At 39.4% G+C, this 17,639-nt stretch overlaps 1 protein-coding gene across 9 annotated transcripts in view; it reads right to left on the bottom strand.

The window, feature by feature from the left end:
* KIF16B (kinesin family member 16B) overlaps positions 1 to 17,639 on the bottom strand; it is a 140,573-nt gene that overhangs the window by 106,649 nt on the left and 16,285 nt on the right. For all 9 annotated transcript variants that reach the window (XM_042461777.1, XM_042461785.1, XM_042461795.1 and 6 more), the window contains exons 2-7: positions 14,356 to 14,425; positions 12,373 to 12,486; positions 9,219 to 9,335; positions 7,416 to 7,513; positions 3,107 to 3,216; positions 2,119 to 2,261 (exon numbers count right to left, since the gene is read on the bottom strand). In XM_042461777.1, coding sequence (XP_042317711.1) covers positions 2,119 to 2,261; positions 3,107 to 3,216; positions 7,416 to 7,513; positions 9,219 to 9,335; positions 12,373 to 12,486; positions 14,356 to 14,425 — 652 coding nt within the window. The remainder of the gene's footprint in view (positions 1 to 2,118; positions 2,262 to 3,106; positions 3,217 to 7,415; positions 7,514 to 9,218; positions 9,336 to 12,372; positions 12,487 to 14,355; positions 14,426 to 17,639) is intronic.

Below are 17,639 nucleotides of genomic sequence, written 5' to 3'. Positions count from 1 at the left end.
TGTCTAGAAATCCATTTGTTTCAAATAATACTCGCATCAACAAGATAGCAACCTCACCAAGACATAAAAACCCACCTTATACCAAATCTATCATTGACCTGTGTTGCTGATAACAACTAGAAGGCTGTCATGCAGGATTCTTTCCTAACCTATCTGGAGATGCTGAAGATTGAACTTAGGACCTACTGCCTGCCATGTATGTGCTTTAGCACTGAGCTATGTTTGTATTCTCCCTCCCCATTATTGCAGCTTAAGCCACAATGGCTGTCACAAGTAGGCTATCAGAGTGTTATGATCTATTTCTTCTCATTAGACATGAATCCTTTCTCACAGAAAAAGCAGGAAATGCTTTGTAAATAATATTGCAGGGAAACTGTAGTCAAAATAAGGGAAAGAGAGCCATCTCACTCTTTGACATCTAATGTTTTTTAAAGCATGACCAAATTCTGAAAAATGGCCAAGCCCTAGAACTCAGATAAAGAATGATACACCTTTTTGATGATATAGGCAAGGATAAGCAAAGTTTGAGCCTCCAGATGTTGTTGGACTAAGGTTTCCAGCATTCCTCACAAAGGATTAGGATGACTTGGGAGTCAGGGTCCAAGAGTGGCAGACTGTCCATCACCACTACACAGTACATCTGCTGAGTAAATTCTGTTCGGTATTAAGAATAGGTGGTTGTTGTTTTAAATAAAACACAGCTTCCTACACTCATAGAATCACAGATTTAGAATCAAGTCCACCCTTTGCATGAACCAATACACATTCAAAGCACGCCTGACAGATGGCTATCCAGCCTCTGTTAAAAATCCTTCAAAGAAAGAGACTCTACCACCCTCTGAGGAAGCAGATCCCACTATCGAACAGCTCTTATTGTCAGGAGACTCTCCCTAATGTTGAGAAGGAATCTCTTCTCCTGTAGTTTAAATTCTTTGCTCGGTGCCTTAGTTTCAGGAGCAGCAGCAAACAAGTTTGTTCCATCTTCAATATGACACTCTTTCAAATATTTAAACATGGCTATCGTGTCATATCATCTCTTATCCAAACTAAACATACCCAGTTCCCTAAGCCATCCCTCATAGGACATGGTTTTTAGACCTTTTTCCATTTTGGCTGCCCTCCTCTGGACACACTCTAGCTTGTCAATAACCTTCTTGAATTGTGTAGCCCAGAACTGTGAGGCCTGGCCAAAGCAGAATAGAGTGTTCTCCATCAATTAAATGCTCTGCCTCTCTGTTCCCAGTAGTTAATTTCAGGGCTGAAACACATATGAGGCTGGCTTCAGATCCCCCCTGCCCCCTTTTTTCCTTTTTCTTTTGAAGCCAACTGTCAGTATTCCAAATTTGATCAAAGAAACTACATGACCTGGAAGAGGTATGAATGCTTCCTGTGTCATCTTCCCAGTCTAAATACTAGTCTAATACCAGTCTAAATAGGGCATGATGTCCAGACTCTTGACCATTTTGGTCACCTTCCTCTGGACATGCACCAACTTCTCAATATACTTTTTGAATTGTGATGCCCAGAACTGGACACAGTATTCTAGGGGAGGCCTGACTGAAGCAGAACAGGGTGTCACTATTACTTCCCTTGATCTAAACACTATATTTCTATTGATGCAGTCTAGAACTGCATTGGCTTTTTTTAGCTGCCACGTTACATTGTTGACTCATGTTCAATTTGTGGTCTACTAGGACTCTGAGATCCCTTTCACATGTAGTCTTTTAAGCCATGTATTCTTGATCTTATATCTATGCTTTTTTTCTGCCTAAGTGCAGTAGTACCTTACATTTCTGCTAAAAAGATACTATTATCTCTGCACAGCAATAGCCATAACCAGAAAACTTGTGAACTGGATTAGAAATGAAACCAACAGATTAAAAAAATTTACATCAAAAAAAGCCTCAGTCAGAAAACGTCACATTTCAGAAACAGTGCAATGAATTCACAGTTCTTCTCCCAGTATTTGAGATAATTTGCTTCTATTTGATTCATTAGGAAATTAATATTAAAAGCCATATTTCAATTACCTTCTCAGAGTCAGTAGGAACAACCTATAACTCAATACAAGAAATTCCACATTCACAAATAATTGCTGTTTTATTTTGGATTGTTTACCTGTGTGAAGTTGACTGTGAAAATAGCATGGGATCTGCTGCTAACATCATTCATTCCAGTTGCTGCAGTAGTCCGATTTATGTTTCCTGCTTCCATAAGTTCTTCTACATCAGTATAATTTTGTACTAAATGCTTAGACAAATCTGATAAAAACACAGGTGCATATGAATAATGGGACTGCACAATCTTCATAAAGTACAAGGGCATCCTTCCAAAATTAGGCAATATTTTTAAAAGATTTATTTACTTTAATAAGTTTTATAAACTGCAGATGACAGATAATCTTAAAATTGATAGTCTCACAAAGGAAGTAATTCCTCTAAGATAGCACTTGCTGCAATATGTAATACCTGTTTTAAAAAAGCAAAGTTTTTCCTCTTCAGAACTATAGATTAGACAAACACACATTTAATTAATTAAAACACATTTGCTTCATTAATATTAATTAATTTAAACATCAGGTAGCCCCAAGTATAATTTAATAATGTACTTCAGGTGAGGGTGAGAAAGAGAGACCAGGTGTGTTTTTACTGTTGCACAAGTGTGGAAGCTAGTTGGGGAGCTTAAGTGACCTATTTGCTTTTGCAGAAGACTTTCAGGCATGTTAAATGCTGACCCGAAGAAAAATCTGCAAACTCCCTAAACATTTTGTACTCTCAAGACAGTATGACATAAACAGGAAGGGGATAGATTAAGCCAATTAAATTCTAATAAGTGCTCTTCCATCACAAGTGTCTTTGATTTATAAGTCAGGCCCATCATTAGTCTCAAATCAATTAGCAGGACATCACACACTAGAGGAGATCTTTAAAATTTACACAGTGACAAGAGACAAACTACACACAAATTAGCAAGCTCCAGTAAGGATCATAGAAAATTATAAATTCATTTACACTTGCCTTCAGTTTATCATCAAGACAAATCTATTTAATTAAATATACAACTAGATGTAAAGTACATGGAAGTATATAGGCAGTTTCAATCCCACCTTCCACATAAGGCCCATCTTTTGGATGTTCACGGATTCTTAAGTTATTTGTTTTTGAAGACTTGCGCCTCAACAGGTCCCGGACACGCTCATTGTAAATTTCCAGGTAACTGGAACATGAAACAAATGAACTTAAAATCAGAAAGTTATCCAGGTTTAAAAGGCAGCCTATTAATTCAATCATATATAAACACCACCATTATATAGACATATTTGTATGGATTTAAACTGCAAACTTGAATGACTCCTAACTAACAGTACTAACAGTACTAATACTAACAGTGCTAATAACTTACTTCATAGAACTAATACTCTTGGAATCTAGAAGTGTTGTAAAAATGATAACCTTTCCTTACTACGAATGGCACTGAGCACCACTCACACTGGACTGGATCCAGACTTGCCCTTCTGCAAACAGAAATGGTAATTCAGTGGGTGATCCCAGTGAAGGAAAAGAAGGCGACATTGTCCAACTACCTCTAAGCTCCACAAGTATCACTTCTCATGATGTTCATCAGTTCTTACCATGGACCATTGTGATACAACAATATACTATAATATGTTTTAAATGCTAATCACAGTATGTGAGTATATGTTGTCTGTTTTGACTGCTAAAGCAGCTGTTAGTTACATTGGAACTGTTTACTGTAATTAAAATAAACTCATGAAATGGTGTAACACTACACATAGTTACACAGAGAGCTGTCTTATACCATGTCTGACCACAGGTCCACGTAGCCCCATGCTGTCGACACTGGCTAGCAACAGTTCCCTAGGGCTTTAACCAGGGATACTTCTTAGGCCAAGGAAGGGCACACTCCATAGACCAAAACCTAAAGAGCAGAATAGACCCATTCTGGCTTTCTCTGGAGGGTCACATGTACCCCACTGCTACAATTCCCACTTGGAGGAACTTAGGAATGTTGAAGCATTTTAAAGCAATTAAATATTTTTCGGTCACTTTTTTTGGGCCAAAAATACAGGGGATAGTTGTTGCTGCAGACTTTGGGCAATAATATCCTAAGGGCTGCAGTGAGCTCATTAAAGTGCTGCATGAGGTGCATAGGTCACACAATTTCCGCTCCTGTCCTAGGCCTAACTTGAGATACCAGAGACTGGGGCATTCTGAACACAAAGCCTGTGTTTTGTCAATGTGCTGTGAACCTCTTTGTGTAGATCTATTCTTTTACTTACAGTAAAGTATGAGAGAGGGACTTGCCTAAAGCAATCTTAATAATTCAGATATAAGATATTAACTGGAAGACACTCCTAGTTCATGTCCTTGACTACTACACAACACAGATAAAATTTGGCTGCAATAAACTGAAACAGTTTATAAACTACCGATGTTATGGGGGAAATACAATTTTCAGTTCTCTTTCAAGACATAAATAAAATAAAATTGTACTAACAATATAATACAAGGGCTAAATGTCGAGTAGAGCATCTCCTCCTGCTTCATCCTACCAATATGTTCTAGTTATTAGGAGAAACCAAGCAATGCTTCATGTTGACCTATAAGGCGCATACGATAGGGACATGAAATTAGGTTTCTTGTTAGCAGTACAAGACCAGAAAATTCCCTACCCAGAGGCAAATCCAGTTCACTTTGTGCATTCAGGAGACAGATCAAAAAGGTCTTGTTTGAACATGCTTTCTTAGTTCTGTTACTAATATTTAATGTTTTGTTACTACTGGGGATTACAGTACAGTACTTGTTTTTTGTGCTGGGCTACTGGATTTTTCTGTTTTAAAATTGTTCCTTAGGTTTTTAGTATATGATTGTAATTCACTCTAAGGGACCTATTTTGGTTTTAAGATGCAGAATTCAAACATAGATCAGTGGTTCTTAACCTATGGTCGGAGGACCCTGAGGAGGATGCAGTGTTCTTACATGGGACTGCAAAGCCTTAGAAGATTGTTCAGACCACCTCTTCCCTGAAATGGACCAGCTGTGTGACAGGAGCCAAGGCAAAAGCAGACAGGCTGGCTGGCTCTACATGCTACCTGTCATGTGGATTATATCCTGCCTTTTCCCCAAAATTGGTTCCGACCCTTTGCTTCCTTGCTTGCCCATCCGCTCACCCACCCATTCTTTTTTTCCCTCCCCCCTCCTCCCATCTTGAGTCTTCTTTCCTTCCTGATGAAGAAGTAAAAAAGGGAGTATCAAAGCAATTCTTTCACAAGTGATCATAAAGACGGACTTCTAGGATGGAATACAGATAGGATCTTCTCTCTCCTTTCAGTGTGAAGGAGAAAGTTACCAAGTTTAAGAACTTGAATTCATAGATGTTGGAGCAGTTGAGGCAGTAGTTCTAGGGAGGAGCAGTTGTGAGGAAGATGCACAGTGGACCCTTGTGATACGCTTGGGTTTGGTTCCAAGATCCCCTGTGGATAACAAAATCTGTGGATGCTCAAGTCCCATTAAATATAATGACATAGCAAAATGGTGTCCCTTATAAAAAATGGAAAATCAAGGTTTGATATTTAAGATTTATACTTTTTTTGAACATTTTCAAACCGTGGATGCTTGAATCTGTACATACGAAATCTGTGTATAAGAAGGGCTGATTGTAGTTGCCTCAGCCTAAGGCTGGAGATGTGAAGAGTTTTTGCTGGTGGTGTATCATTGTCTGAGCAGAGAGTTTGGAAGAAAAAAATGACATCCCCCTCCCCCAGTTGTATGCCCTCAGCTCTTTGTTTCAGGTATCCAATCTTCCCTCTGGAAAGAAGTGGGTGGAGAGAGAAAAGAATAGGTTGGCTGGTTGCCTGGCTGTCAGCTCTGCTGTGGCTCAGCTACTCAGCCCATCTCCACCCCGGAGCAGACCAGCCACATGACAGGAGCCAAGGCAAAGGCTGCCTGGCAGGCTGGGTCTGCACACTGCTGTTCAATCCACTCCAGCCACAAACTGGAGGGAAGAACAAGAGAAAAGTCTTCCATCTTCCTCTGGCACCTCTGAGGGAAGGTTAAACAAATGGTATAATTGTTAATGGTTTAGTATCCAGGTACTACTTATTATTCGTAGTATTAGGCTTGTACATTTTGAGTTAAGTCTTGGGGATCCATGTAAGTAAAAGATATTTAACAGGGGTCCCAAATTAAGAAGAGATTAAGGACCACAGACACAGGTCTTATAAAGATCAGCGGTAGCTGTATTAGCCATAAGAAAAGTCTCAAAATGTAAATTAGGGTAATATCTTTATTAAGCTAACCAAAAGACCACCAAAACGTATGTGATCTTTGAAGATCTCTACACAGATATTTATGTGTTGTTAGATGTTACAAAGATGTTACAAAATAGTGGTGGTGGGGTGTGAAGAAAAACTGACCTGACATCGAGTTATGTTATCTGTATCGTGTTTTCTGATCCTGTCACTACAGGATTGTCTCCTCCCGTACTATACACCCTGTGAACTCAAGTCCTCTGGTGGACATTTACTCCAGTCAGCCAAAACTAGGTTGGCAACTGTCAGCCAGAGGATTTTTTTCCAGCTGCCCCTAGACTGTGGAATGACCTGCTGGGAGAGAGTCAACAGCTGAAAACATCGTCCAAATTTAAAAGAGCATTAAAGACCAGTCTCTTCTGGCAGGCTTATCCAGATGATTTTTAAACTGTGAATTTTAAATGATGAATGTTTTAATATGCATACATCTTATTTGTCCTTTTAACCTGATGTGTGTTTTAACTGACGTTGTTTGTTAATTGTGGTTGTTCCTAGCCTCGATCCATGGGGAGAGGCGAATAAGAAATAATAATAACAACAACAACCCTAGTATAATGAAGGAGGAAGGTTATACAAATATAGTATGTGCCTTCTATGGTAGCCCCATGGAGATATTCAAATGAAGCTGTATCACATGATATGGTGGCATTAGGATGAACCTGGAATAGCCTCAAGGAATCCAGACATCCAGATGAGCAGAAATGTTTGATCATTTTAAAAAGATAAACTCCAGCTGTAAACTCAGCACTGTCTCTATCTTCGGTGAAGCTGAGACTATAAGCACTACCTAATAGAAATTAACTTAAGCCTTCGAGAGGTGCTAGAAAAGACCATAATGAGAAATTAACTTATGGATTTTAAATGAATTATAAATACTCAAACAGTGCACGATCACTGGACTGAAAGGTAATGAAATCAAGACTGGAATCCATTATTTACTCTGTCATAACCCTTTACTTCTTTCCCCCTCTTGAATAAACATGCTCTATCAAATGAGCGAAGGGAGAGACAACAAAAAAGGGAAGGTAAAGTCAGTCAGACTACACGGTTAATGTACAGTTATGAAGCTGCTATATAAACATACCTGACTTCTGTTCGAAACGAGGCTTCATTCCATCTTGTTTTCTCATTTATTCTATTGAATAATCCTTCACAAATCCGAGGGATTAACCCGGCATCCCCCTAAAACAATAAGAGCCATTGTCATACTGCAAAGGCAGCAACAACAGTCTGAAAAATGACAGATATAGTATTGAAAGCCAGAGAAGTGGGATTCTATTCATGAAGTGGAGTACTTAGAGGTCTTGGCTTCTCTTTCATCCCACTATGCCACCACCATCCTCTTCCCTGAAAACCTGGTATAGCTGCATGATAAATAGGCAAAGAGGAGCTGCACATGAGGAACTGCCCTCCTCCCCTCCACTTTCAGAAAAATACCTTCAGATCCAACCAGAGATTAGAGATGATCTTTTAAAAAATATAAATTAACTGAGGGTGTACTGATTTCAACAGTTACAGTGGTACCTCGGGATACGAAATACCCAGGTTACGAATTTTTCGGGATACGAAAAAATCCCATAGGGATTTATTGTTTCGGGTTACGAAAGTTTTTTTCGGGTTACGAAAAAACTCCGGCGCTATTTTAAATGGAGCCGCGGCTCCGCCGCGGCTTTTTCCCCATTAGCGCCTATGGGTTTTCGGCTTACGAAGGCTTTTCGGGTTACGAAAGCGGCCGCGGAACGAATTATTTTCGTAACCCGAGGCACCACTGTATTAGTGGCCAATTTTGAAATTACACCTTGTGCCAAATTTGGGGAACTCACTCAATGCCTGTATTTATATTGTGTGTGTGTTTGCCTTGAAGTCACTCAATGACGTATGATGACCCCATGCGTTTCATAGGGTTTCCTTAGAAGAGGAATAATCAAGAGCTGTTCTGCCAGTTCCCTGCTCTGAAATATAGCCTACAGCAACTGGTTTTCATTGGCAGACACATTACAGTGGGCTCTTGGTATCCACTGGGGTTTGGTTCCAGTACCCCTGTGGATGTATTGTTAAAATGTATGTTTTTTAAGTGCTTTGATCATTTTAACTGTATTTTATTTTTAAATAAATTATCTGTTTTAATATTACAATAGTTGTCATAGACATTTTAATTGCCATTTTTATAAATTTTTAATTCTAAGTACAGTGGGCCCTTTGCATATGCCTGGGATCCGTTCTGGAGCACACACAGCCTTCGTGTATAGCAAAAAATGTGGGATCTCAAGTCCCGTTGATTCCTATGGGCGCACACTCTTGCACACTGCCATTTTAACTCCCTGGGCTTGCCATGTGGAGAAACTTAAATCCATGTATGGCAAGTCCGCCTATGCCACGAGCATGCTGTATTTAGACTGTAAATCGTTTTGGGTCCCAATTTTGGGAGAAAAGCAGGATACAAATTAATATAATTAAAAATAAATAAATAAATAATAAATCTGGCAATCCTTGAAATTTTATAGGGTTTTCTTGGGCAAATGTTCAGAGGTAGTTTTGTCAAGTTCGTTTGGCAGCAGAAAAGGGGGATATAAATAAAGTTATTATTATTATTATTATTATTATTATTATTATTATTATTATTAATTTTTTTTTATTTGGTAGTGTTGGTAGTAGTAGTTCTTTCCTCTGAAAAATAGCCTACAGTAACCTGGTAATAGCCTACAGTAACCTGGTAATTATTGGGAGTCTACCATCCAAAAACTAACCAGCACTGACTCTGCTTAACTTCCAAGATCGACAGGATCTACTATCTTTAGGGTATATATAACAGGGGGGAAAAACAGCATACTTTAGAAAGTTAGCCACTTTTTAAAAATAAAGTAAAATTATGAGAAGGAAGACATACAGCATTTCCCATCATTGTATATGACTTCCCAGATCCAGTCTGTCCATATGCAAAAATGCAAGCATTATAACCCTCGAAAGCAGATTTGAGGACTTCAGTGCCAAGATTCTTGAACACCTGGGAAAACAAGAACAATAACGGAGAGAGAGAGACTGGTAATATTCAGTTACACTTAAATTAAATTTAAAACATAACCTCAGTAAAGAATCACAGATGCTACAACTATGGCCAGGTCCTGTCACTTTTAGCATAGCGTACATATACATCAGGGTAGTTCTGCTGGGTCCCACCATTAAATACCCAACTGTACAATGGGCATTACAGTCTTCAGCTCACCCACAGAGCAAGGATTAAGTTGTTTCCAACCCCAAATATGAGTGAGAAGAGGCTCTGTAAACACCAGGGACTGCACTGAGGCAAACTCTAAGAAAGCCCAACTGCTGGCCTCCAAAGGGTTTTTCATAGTAGTACAATGCCCCTTGTGGAAACATTTACGAAAGGTGATCAATTCAAGTATTTATTTTTTAAAGCAATAATCCTATAGTTCCTCCAACAGCATATACAAATGCAGAGTAAGCCATCTATGCTACCACACAATATCTACTTGCACATTTTTCTAAGTGGCATGCCTACTTGCAGCTTTTTCATTTGGAAAGCCCCAAATCTTCTACAGAAAAATATATCTTCAAAACCAGCATAAGAAATACAAATCTCACAAGACCACGATGCCTAAACCAGTCTTCCCAACCTATAACTTGGATGTTATAGTTGATACAGTCCCAGTGAATGTAACCTTGACACCTGTCTGTCCAATGTTAATGGATACTTTTCAGTGTGTGCAGCCTGCTGATGTGGACAGGATTGTTGGAGAGGTAAAAGCCACCACATGTGTCTTGGACTCTTGTCCCTCTTGGCTTATTAAACAGACCAGAGGGGAACTGGCTAAGTGGGTAAAAGGAGGTAGGTAGTCAATGCCTCCCTACAACAAGGCAGAGTTCCATCTTTCCTAAAGGAGGCAGTTGTTTAAAAAAAGTCATCCCTAAATCCCACAATAATGAATAATTATCATGCAGTGTACAACCTACCATTTAGGGGCAAGGTTTTGGAACATGTGGGGTTTCTGGATGAAATGAATTATCTAGATCCATTACAATCTGGTTTCAGGCCTGGCTATGGAACAGAGACAGCCTTGGTCACCTTGGTGGATGACCTATGCAGGGAAATAAACAGGGGGAGTGTGTCCCTATCAGTTCTTCTGGATCTCTCGGCAGCCTTCGATACCATTGACCATGGTATCCTTCTGGATCGCCTCGCTGGGATGGGACGTGGAGGTACTGTTTTATAGTGGTTCCATTGTTTCTTGGAGGGTGAACTCAAAAGCTGGTGTTAGGAGACTCCTGCTAGATTTCCTGGCCATTGGCCTGTAGAGTCCCTCAGGGTTCTCTGTCATCCCTATGCTATTTAACATATACATGAATCTGCTGGGAGAGGTCATCCGGAGATTTGGGGTGCGGTGCTATCAATATGCTGATGACATTCAACTGTACTATTCCTTTCCACCTCAATCCAAGGAGGCTATCCTGGTCCTAAACCAGTGTCTGTCAACAGTAATGGACTGGATGAGGGCAAACAAGTTGAAATTTAATCCAGATAAGATAGAGGTGGTTGAGATCAGTCGGAAGGCAGATCAGGGAATAGGGATCCAGCCTGTGTTAGATGGGGTCACACTGCCCCTGAAGACACAGGTTCACAGTTTGGGGGTACTCCTGGACTTGGCTATGAACCTGAGGTCCAGGTCTCTGCAGTGACCAGGAGTGCTTTTGTACATCTAAAACTTGTGTGCCAGCTGTGCCCATTCCTTGACATGTCGGATCTGGCATCAGCAGAAGTGTTGTGACAAATCAATTTTTTTCTTCTCTCCCATTGAGAATTAGATGCAAATTTTTTTAAAAATATATTCTTTTGAAAAGTCCCACTTTCAAAAGGTTATTTTTTTTCTCTCCCTGCCAAGAAGTATTTTTCACAGATTTCTTGCGTGAAAATAGAAGACAAGGAAGGCGAACACTAATTACCTGGCATTTCAAACTCAATTAGCATGTCAAAAGGAGGTTTGGCAGAGGTTTAAAGAATATTCCTCTGCTAGAAAAACCCAATATGAATGGTAGCTTTGCTTATGCAAAATACTAAAATCCTAGCTATTGAACTAAAAACCAAACTTCTTACTCCTTGATCAAGAAGTGCTCACAATTTCTTCTCTTTAAAAAGCTTTCAAAATCTTTGAATAACAGATATTTCTTCTGTTCCGTTTTGACGGATATTCTTTACACCACTACTCAACGGTACATGCCTTAGTTACATCCCATTTGGACTACTGTAATGCGCTCTACTTGGGGCTGCCCTTGAAGAGTGTTCAGAAACTTCAATTGATCCAAAGAGCTGCAGCCAGGCTCCTAACAGGGGCAGGTTACAGAAATCATATAATGCCCCTGTTAAAACAGCTCCACTGGCTGCCAGTTTGTTTGCAGGTGCAATTCAAAGTGCTGGTGATGACCTTTAAAGCCCTATACGGCTCAGGTCCAGGCTATCTGGCAGACTGTATCTCCATCTATGAGCTGGCTGGGGCTCTGAGAACCTCTGTGGAGGCCCTTCTCTCCATCCCATCCCCATTACAAGCATGGTTGGTGGGGACATGAGAGAGGGTCTTTTCCGTGGCTACCCCTAGACTCTGGAACTCTCTGTCCAGGGAGACCAGAATGGCCCTTTCCTTGTTGGCCTTCTGTCAACAGGTGAAAAGCTTCCTTTTCAGACAGGCATTCAAAACAGAAAGCTTTTAAAGATCGGCCTGGGGTGCTATATTATTTCAATATATTATTTTTATATGTTTTTAATCGTATCGTTTTATAATGTTGTAAGCTGCCCTGAGTCCCAATCCTGAAAGAAGGGCAGGATATAAAAATAATATTAATAATAATAATAATAATAATAATAATAATAATAATAATAATACTTTACAAAGAGTGTAGATAACTGTAATTTTTAATCCCCTCTCAGACATCTATATCATTGTCAATGTGCAGACAGATCAGGAAAAAACAGAAAACTGTATTATTACATTTTCATTACAAAAGAAAATGGGAAGTTCCTAGCTGCCTACCATTTCCTGAGATGCATAGTTTGGACTTTTAACATCAGCTGAGAAGTAGGAGAAATCATATGTAAATGTTTTAATCCGTTCTCTTCCCATATCTCCAGTTCCTCCATCAGGAATCTAAAGGAGAAGCAGCAGTAAATCATCAGTGTTTTCCAATTTATAACTATATGAATTTACAGCACTTTCTTTGGCGATCACAAGTCTATTAACAGAAAGCACTTCAACATTACCTACCTCTTTTACTAGTTCAACAAAACTGATGCATAAACATAACACAAAGGCTCCTTGAGTATGTAAAGATAAAAAATTGAGTTTGGAGTTCAATATCAGTATACATTTATGCTCACAGAATTTTGATTCACTTTGCCTTGTACTTTATTTGACAGAAATAATAAATGGTGTCTCTGTATCATTGGTTTAAGGCCAGAAGTACAAAGTAAGAACACTGCCCACCTAAATATTTGTTCATTAAAATGTATTGTTTCATAAAATAAATTGGAGTAAAAATAAATTAACACATTATCAGTCAAGCATAGGTACTGTTTTATTTTGTTGCATATGTCTATTAAGCCCATGTACATCTATAATAGATAGCTCATTTTCAATGTGTTGTCTTTAAAAATGTGTGAAATATATAACAGTGATGTAGCATAACTTTAAACATGGGTACATATTCCAGTAAAAGTAACTCAAGTATGAAGCCTTGAATTTCTCTGTATAGGAAGTCAATGAAATACACTTTATTGAATTTTCTTGTTAATTATATATTTCAGTAAAACTATCTTTTGGGGGACAGTGTATTTTAAGCTTGTAAAATTAAGATCACTAAATCTAAATCAGACAAACCAAATTAGACCCTTATTGATTAAGAGCACACTCCTCGGAACCTACCACTAATTTGTTATTGTCCAAGAAAAAAAATCATTTGTCTGCAACTAGGGTTGCCATGTCCCCTCCCCCGGCGGGACAATCCTGCTTTTCTACCAGGCGGGGGCGCCCCGTCCCAGTTTCTTCCTGGACCTGGGATTGCCCTGGCGCCGCTGGCGCCGCTGGCGCCGCTGGCTGGCAAGGCAGCAGTGACCAGCGGAGGAGGAAGAGGAGGAGGAGGAGGAGGAAGCAGGAGGATGAAGGAGGAGGAGGAGGAGGAAGAAGAGTAGCAGCAGCAGGAGGAGGAGGATTTCCATTCCATTTGTACAGGTCTGCTTTGTTTTAACAATGATAGTGGTGATGATGATGATATCAGTCAATTTCTGAGGCATGCACTCTTTCTGAAGGCGAAACTGTGTGACTTTCTAAAGTGCATTTCTGTGTGTTTTTGGTGCTTTTAGTGCTAAAAGGTCTGCTTTAACAATGATGATGATGATGATGGTATTGATATCAGACAGCTTCTGAGGCATGGCCAAACTCATGCGCAGTGAAGAAAAACCAAAGTCCTTTGACCAAGTACACACTTCTGAGAAGTACAGTTGAATCCGAGGGCAAATCCACTTCTTGTTAAACCACCTTCACATATTCAATATGCATAGCCACCTGAACCCATGTTCAGTGTGAACCCCTCTGAAATATGCAAGAGGCAATGTTAAAATAAAGCCATGTTCAATGCCCAAATGTGCTGTTTGGAATGCGGGGAGGAGGGGTTGGCCAGAAAGGGAAGTACATTTCTGTCATCTGTGTAGGAATAATGCCATAATATCCTCCATTTTGATCATGCCTAAGAAACATGCATTTATATTAACATTTTTAAAAAATCATCAAATTTTTTCGCGTGTCCTCCATTTTTAAAAAGTGTCCTACATTTGAAAATATTGTCCTACATTTGTCCCGGTTTGGAGGTCCTGACTTATGGCAACCCTATCTGCAACAGAGGATACATAACCACTCTGACCCATTTCTACAGAACTGTGACACTCTTCTGTTCTACTCTGGCTTCCCAGGAAGTGAATTAAAGAAGAAAGCATATTATCAACAGCAGTTAAAAAGACTCACCTTAATGTTTGTAATTGCCGTTTTATTTTTCTCCATTGAAATTATAAACTTAGCATCAAGATCCTTCTCCCTGTAAAATTACCATGATAGGTTAATACTAGTGCAGAAAAATGAATTAAAGGCAATGGCTATAATCCTCTTAGGACTTAACACTAGTGGTCAGGCTTTCAAATGTTTTGCAATTTGAGATTTTGAGCCAAAAAACTCCAACTGTCAAATGGACCATTTGTAATCCTGGGGGCATTTTTTGGCCGCAGAGTGGAATATAAATGATTTTTTAATAAATATAAAACTATTACATGGTAACAAGGACTCCACAATAGCAGGCAATAAATCCGGATTATAAACAAACAAACAAAATCTTCCATTTGACCATCTGATATCAACTAAAGAAGCCTAAGGGAACATAGCTTTTGCTAATTCCATCTGAAAACTCTTAACATAAGATTAGGTTGAATAGTCTTTTGATATTGTTAGTATTGTTGCACCACTCTGGGTCCCTGGGAAAAGAACAAGATACAAATACTAATACTCTACTAATACTACTAATAATAATACTTTTATATACCTTATGAAGACGACAGAAGCATCTGCACTGCTAATAATCCGACATCACTTTAATGGCCATAGCTCAGTGCTTTGCTCTGGTACCCCAACAAATTCCATAGCACTGAGCCATGACTACTAAAGTGGTGTCAAATTGGATTATTTTTGCAGTGCAGACACATCCTAAATTTGGTTGTTGTTGTTGCTGTTTTTGTTTTCACTACTGGATATTGTGTGTGGGAAAGAGTAGGTTGGGGCACCATCCTTTTTTTTTAATTAATCTTTTATTAGTATTATAAGCTAAATACAAAAATATAAGAAAAATTTTATGTAATATTCCACCTATATATGATATATCACATTAGTTATCCATTCTTTACTACCTTATATAAATCTATTCATATCAAACCATTTAATTTTAATTAGACCAGTAATTTTTTTTAGAAAAAAACATACATAAAGTTATTAATATCTTCATTCTTCTTGCTTCCTCTTTTCACCATATACTTTTCATAGTTACACAAAGGTATAATACTATTAATTATATTACTAATTCATTTTCCCCCTTCTTTTTCTCTTTTTTTTCCCCTTCTTTCCCCCCCCCCCCTTTGCTGGGACACCATCCTAACTTCTGCCCAACATATTAGAAACTCTGCTAAAGAGATCCACTAAATCTTTCTCATATGTATTCCAACAAGGACTCCTCAGTAGTGGGCAGTAAATCTGGATTATAAACGAGGAAAAATTCTATTTGACCTTCTGGTATCAACTAAAGAAGCTCAGGGGAACAGCGCTTTTGCTAATTCCAACTGAAAACACACAGCACAAGACAAGGTTGAATAGGTATTGCAATTTAGGTGTGAAACTAATGCCGGGAATTTGCTTTAGGATATAAGACAGGAGTGAAATAAGGGTCAGCCAACGGCTGACTATATAATTCTTCTCCTTAGTAATAAAGACAGTGAGCTTGGAGGCTGGGTTGGTACTCAAATCTAGCTAGTAGCTTCTTTTTATTGCAGTTTTCACGTTTTCCATAATCATAGCAAAACAACTTCCAGGTTCATAAGCAATAGTCAACATGCAAATATCCTCGGGTACAGTTTTTAGCATCTAAGTATTTTTTTAAAATGCTTTATTAAATGAAATTATTAGTCACAAGGCCAAAGCAAAATAAATCTGGCTATATCAGTTAAAAAAGCCAATACGATCCTAGGCTGCAGCAATAAGAGTGTAGTGTCTAGATCAAGGGAAGTAATAGTGCCACTCTATTCTGCTTTGGTCAGACGTCACCTGAAATACTGTGTCCAGTTCTGGGCACCACAACTGAAAAAGGATGTTGTTCAGCTGGAGAGTGTCCAGAGGAAGGCGACCAAAACAGTGAAAGGTTTGGGAGCCATGCCCCTTGAGGAGCAGCTTAGGAAGCTGTGTTTAGCTTGGGGAAGAGAAGATTACAAGGTGACAGGGCAGTCATGTTTAAATATTTGAAATGGTGTCATGTTGAAGAAGGAACAAGAATATTTTTTGCTGCTTCAGAGACTGCAGAGATTATAAAACCGGGGGGGATGGGGGGGTAAGCAATCGCTTTGAATATTTTCAGACAACATTGCGTTTATCCAGGACTTAACCCATGAAAATCCAGGAATGCTCCAGCAACAAACCATTCACAGGAAGGAATTCCTGGATCTTCATGGGTTAAGTCTTGGATAAACGTAATGTTGTCTGAAAATCTTCAGAGCGGTTGTGCGATTTTGCTGAGAGTATGCCTTTTTCTTCTCCAATTTCCCCATCTGACAATCTCCTAAAACACAGAGCAATGGATTCAAATTACAGCAAAAGAGATTTCACCTAAGCATTGGGAGGAATATCCTGAGTCCTGACAGTAAGAGCTGTTTGACAGTGGAACACACTCCCTCTGAGAGTGATGGCGTCTCCTTCTTTGAAGGTTTTTAAACAGAGGCTGGATGGCCATCTATTGGGAATAATAATAATAATAAAAATAGGATTTATTTATATGCTGCCCAATCACTGGGAATCCGGGTGGCTTACAACCGAGGGGATAATAGACAGTTCCCTGCCCTCAGGCTTACAATCTAAAAAGACATGACACAAAAGAAGGAGGGAATGGCTGGGGGGGAGGATCAGGTCCAGCAGTTCTTCTCTCCCTCTGAGGCCTGGACCAAGGCAAATGGACTGGAGGGAGGGCTCTTTTTCTTAATCGAAGCCGGGCCCAAATGGCGTTGGGCCTGTCCTTTCGCTCCCTCCCAGGCCAGAAGATGACAGTTGGAAGGAGGGAGGGGAGGGCCCTTCCTGTTCAGGCCCGATAGCATTGGGCCTGTCCTTTCATTCCCTATGCTTTGATTGTGTCTTCGTGCATGGCAGGGGGTTTGACTCAATGGCCCTTGAGGTCTCTTCCAACTCTATGATTCATTACAAACACTGTACTCCTAACAAACCTATTAAGGCTTTGACTCACTGCTGTTGGTCATAAACGGCCAACCAGAAGCAAGTGGGAAGCTGGACAACAAGAGTACATGCCAGAGTATGGCAAACACACAGCAGTGAAGAAAGTATAATATAATTAAAATAATGCAAAATGAACAGAAACAGAGAAAAATAGAATAAAATGAGCAAAAACAGATATTTACATGTTTGGAATTTTGCAGGAGAAAAATGCTATAGAATAGATGTCTGCAAGCAGTCAACCAAGACACAAAAGCTGAGACTGAGGGTGCATCTAC

The sequence above is a fragment of the Sceloporus undulatus genome, chromosome 1 (genome assembly GCF_019175285.1).
Source record: "Sceloporus undulatus isolate JIND9_A2432 ecotype Alabama chromosome 1, SceUnd_v1.1, whole genome shotgun sequence".
NCBI lineage: Eukaryota > Metazoa > Chordata > Lepidosauria > Squamata > Phrynosomatidae > Sceloporus > Sceloporus undulatus.
Note: the sequence above shows the minus strand (reverse complement) of the source record. Positions and strands in the feature narration are given on the sequence as shown.